The sequence below is a fragment of the Nothoprocta perdicaria genome, unplaced genomic scaffold (genome assembly GCF_003342845.1).
Source record: "Nothoprocta perdicaria isolate Ctin4 unplaced genomic scaffold, notPer1 scaffold_8, whole genome shotgun sequence".
NCBI lineage: Eukaryota > Metazoa > Chordata > Aves > Tinamiformes > Tinamidae > Nothoprocta > Nothoprocta perdicaria.
Window position 1 is genome coordinate 5145006 of NW_020456087.1, and position 3994 is coordinate 5148999.

Genomic DNA, 3994 nt, shown 5'->3' on the forward strand with positions numbered 1-3994 from the left:
CGAGAAGCGCCCGCACCGGTTCCCGACACCTGCACCTGCTGCCTCAGCCATCCTGCGTTTGAGCCGATCCCGGAGGAGGAGGCCAGGCCAGAAATGAAACATCGCCGCTTTTTGCCCTCCTATTTTTTTTTCCTTTCTTTTTATTTTTTCCTTGTGTGGGAAGCATAGAAATTTGTTTCTAGGACGATCAAAGCTTGGGGCGGCAGGTCCTATCCTCATCACTTTACTTCAGTCAAACTCTGGGAAAAAAAATAAAATTAAATAAAAATAGCTTACCCGGTCATGCAGAAGGCACGTGCAGAGTATCCCTGACCAGATCGCTGATTCGTTCAAGTGCCACACGGTTTCTCACGTGGATTTCGTTTAGATTATCTGAGGAAATATTTCACAAGGTGCATTTTGAAGCAACCAGCTCTTCGAATACCCCGATGCAAATAACACTGGTTGAAGCCCCCCAAACGGCGCTGCAGCCGTGTGGACTCACTCCCTGAGCCGCTGTGATGCCTGCACTTGACTGCCTGCCCTGGCAAACCAGCTAGCACGGCCATCTCTATAAGTTCAAATGCATGTTCTTTAAACTTGGTTTTCCAGAACAGCTCTTCCAGCAAAAGTGAGCAGTGAATGTCCGCAGGCAGCAAAGAACAGGATTCTAAAGCGTTTGGTAGAAGGAAAAAAAAAAAAAAAAAAAAAAAAAAAAAAAAAAAAAAAAAAAAAAAGTAGGATCCGCATGGAGATTAGTTTATAGTGCTTTCTCCGAGTCATTCGCAGTAATCTGATCATTCCGCATTCATGCCAGCTAATCTTTTACATCACCTAAGCATGTATGCATTGAGCTACTAAAAGGAAGCAAGCTCTAAAATGATTTCATTAATTTGCTTAAACAAAATCGAAGATAAAGTCTTGCGATACTTAAMGCTAACGTTTTAGACCAAATACAAACGAGGCGACAACGCTCTTGCAGCTCCTTGAGAGACGGGAGCGCGGAACTAGGGCTCCGCGGTGCCCGGCGCGGCAGCGGAGCCATGCGCGGTGGCCGCTGTCCTGCCCGCGCCGCGGCTCTCGCCGCTCTTGAGCAAAGAGCGAGACCAGAACAAGTGGCTCTGCTCCTCGTTAGAGTTCTCCGCTTTCCTTAGCTCTTAAAGGACAGACGGATGTTGTGACAGAGGCACACAGCCCGCTTGAGTTTCTTAAACTACCCGAAATAAATACACCGGGAATCAAATATTCCAAAGGTGCACGTAGAAGAGGAGAGGGCAGATGCTGTGGAGCAAACAGGTATCTGCAGTGCGCCGCTGCCAGTGCGGGACAGCTGAGCCTCTGCGGGCCGGGCCGGCGGGGGACACCGGGCAGGGAGATGGGAGCAGCCACGAAGTGCTGCTTCTCAGTGCGCAACCCGGATGAATGGGACAGGGTTGGCACCTGGGCGCGGACTGAGCAGACAGAGCCAGCTCGGTGCCTCGGCGCCCAGAGTGGTGGTCGCGTTTAGCCGGGGTGGCGAGACGCTCGGCTACATCCCGGCCGAGGCGCGGGGGCTGGCAAGGAACAGGCCGGGGGAGGGCAACAGCACCTGTCGGGCCAGGACCGGGGACGGAGCTGCCGGCCGGGCTCTCTCCTCCCCTCGCTCCACGCCCGTGTCTGCCCAGTGCTCATGCGCCCCGGGAGGGGTTTAAAGCGCGCGGGGCCGCCGCCCGCTGTTCAGCTTTGCGGAGGTGCTCTCGGTAGCGCGGGCAGCAGTGCGCGGTAGGGCGGACCGCTGGGCGCGCTGCTYGCTGCGCAGGGAGTCCCTTCTAGGGAACCGAGCCGCAGCCGGCTGACGGTTTCTCTCCCCTTTGCCCTAAGRTGCGAGCCTGTCCCGCAGCCATGTCACCAGTGCCGCTTCTCCTAGGTGGGTAGCGCGGTGGCCGCTCCGGGCCGGCGGGGCAGGCACCCCTGCCCGCCCCAACCAGCTCGTCCTCTCTGTTCGCAGGCATCTTCCTGCTCTGCAGTCCCGTGCGCGGGAGCGACGGCTCGGGTGAGTCTGCTGCCCCCCCGCCTGCCCCCTGCATGCCGGTACCCAGGCAGGACGTCCCCGCGGGGCGGCCGCTGTGCCCGGGCAGCCCATTCGGCCACTGACGGCGGACACCGGTGCGACGCCTCTCGCGAGGCTGCGCCGCTTCAGGAGGGCGGCCCTGGCTCCCCGCGCTGTGGCTGCGAGCGCGGAGGACACGGGTGCCGGTCGCTGCCGCGGGCCTGCTGCCCCAGGGGAAGGTGAGAGTTTTGGGGCCGTTGCTTCCTCCTGGGAGAGCTGAGGCCGCCCTGGCTGAGGCCCCGCTGCTCCGCGACATCAAGAGGCGAAGCGACGGATGGAGCAAAAGCGTGGGGCCGATGGAAGCACTGCACTTGCACCTCAGAGTGATGGCCGGGAAGAACGGGGCACTGGGGTGTAGCTGGGTTGTCCTGGTATCACTCTCRGTGCTTGGAGAAAGGGAAAAAAGGCTGAGGGGGATGCAAAAGGAAATGGAGGAAATTTAGGAATGTTTCCAGATCGGGGAGGAGAACTTCCTCTAGGCATCAACTGAAGATGGGCCATGGGAACAACTATCCCCTGCAAGGGGAATGTCCCTAACATCAGTGTGTGTGCACGCATGTGTGTTTATGGCATTCAGAGAGTACTCAACTGAGAATCTCCAAGGTATTTCAGACCACGGAAAAGTCCTTTAAACCTTTAAACCAGTCTTTTAAGCCCGTCCTGTCATTATTTTGCCCCAGAAGGCAACAGAGACCTCAGCACCCCCAGGAGGGCATGAGTGGGTCTTGCTGCATACCCTGCTGGACTAGATCTTGCTGCTGGAGAATGGGTTCTCTTGGAGCTAGAGGCAAACCAAGGCAATCAGGAACCATAGGAAATGGTTAAAGATATGTCACCAAAGGGATGCAAGTAGTTTGGCTGCCCCTTCCAGCAGAGCCTCGCACCAGGGCGGGCAGGAASCCATGGAAGACTGGGCTTCCAGGCACCACCCTGGTCCGCAGAGGGTGAGGGGGCTCAAGCTTTTCTTATGATTGGTAAGAGTTTTGAAATCTTTATGAAGAAAGAGTGAAAGATCACATTGTTTTGAAATGCTCAGAAAAGCCTTTTGTGCTTCTGTGCTATTAGCTATGTCACAGGAGTGCCATGACTTAAAAAATAAAGAGGGGAAGCAATGGAAAACTTACTCCAACCTCAATTCCTTTCCTCCGTATTTTACGGCAGCCCTACAGAGAAGTATTAACTATCCTGCAGGATGCAAGTGAAAAGTTGGCTCTAATGCTTTTCCACAGAGGAAGCCACTGCAAAGTGAAGGTATCAGGAATCAACTAAACTAATATCAAGGGACCGTTGACAACTGTAATTTTATTCTATCAGGTTACCAAAAGTTTTGCTCTATAAGGTTACCAGAATGTTTTTATATAGTATATGAACAGATGCTTTGTGAGATTGTGTTTTACCATTATTGTGAGCCTAAATTCAGTAACATTTGGTTACTACACTATAAGCTTGCAGAAGCTTTTATAAAAGCACTGGAATTCTGCTATACAAAGAAATGAGGGAACATTAGTTTCCTTGTAAATCTAATGGATTTAGGCTCATACATATGGTATGAGGTATGTATTAAGTACTCATATTCACCTTGTCCATATTGGGATATGTCCTTAATGTATATGAATAGTACATAATATGTGAACATAATTTCCAATAATAAAAACTTTTTTTTCTAACTTGGACAAGGCTCTAGGAGTAGTAACTGAATTAAAATACTTAGGCTTATTGATGGTGCAAGATAGCATGGACTACCAAATCTTCCTGTTTCATAAATGCATAATACTTAATACCTAAAGCAATAAGCAGCATAACAGGGACAGAAGTCATTGAACTATTTTAGGAATCCTCGATTCTCTAATAATGTACATAGGGATTTTTTTTCTATACACATAGAAACAAATTCTGCTTTCCCAAAGCAAGGCATGGAAATGTCAC

At 51.7% G+C, this 3994-nt stretch overlaps 1 protein-coding gene across 2 annotated transcripts in view; it reads left to right on the forward strand.

The window, feature by feature from the left end:
- Window positions 1–1809: 1809 nt before the first annotated feature.
- COCH (cochlin) overlaps window positions 1810–3994 on the forward strand; it is an 18101-nt gene continuing 15916 nt past the window's right edge. For both annotated transcript variants that reach the window (XM_026051882.1, XM_026051883.1), the window contains exons 1-2: window positions 1810–1885; window positions 1967–2011. In XM_026051882.1, coding sequence (XP_025907667.1) covers window positions 1861–1885; window positions 1967–2011 — 70 coding nt within the window. In that variant the 5' untranslated portion in view covers window positions 1810–1860. The remainder of the gene's footprint in view (window positions 1886–1966; window positions 2012–3994) is intronic.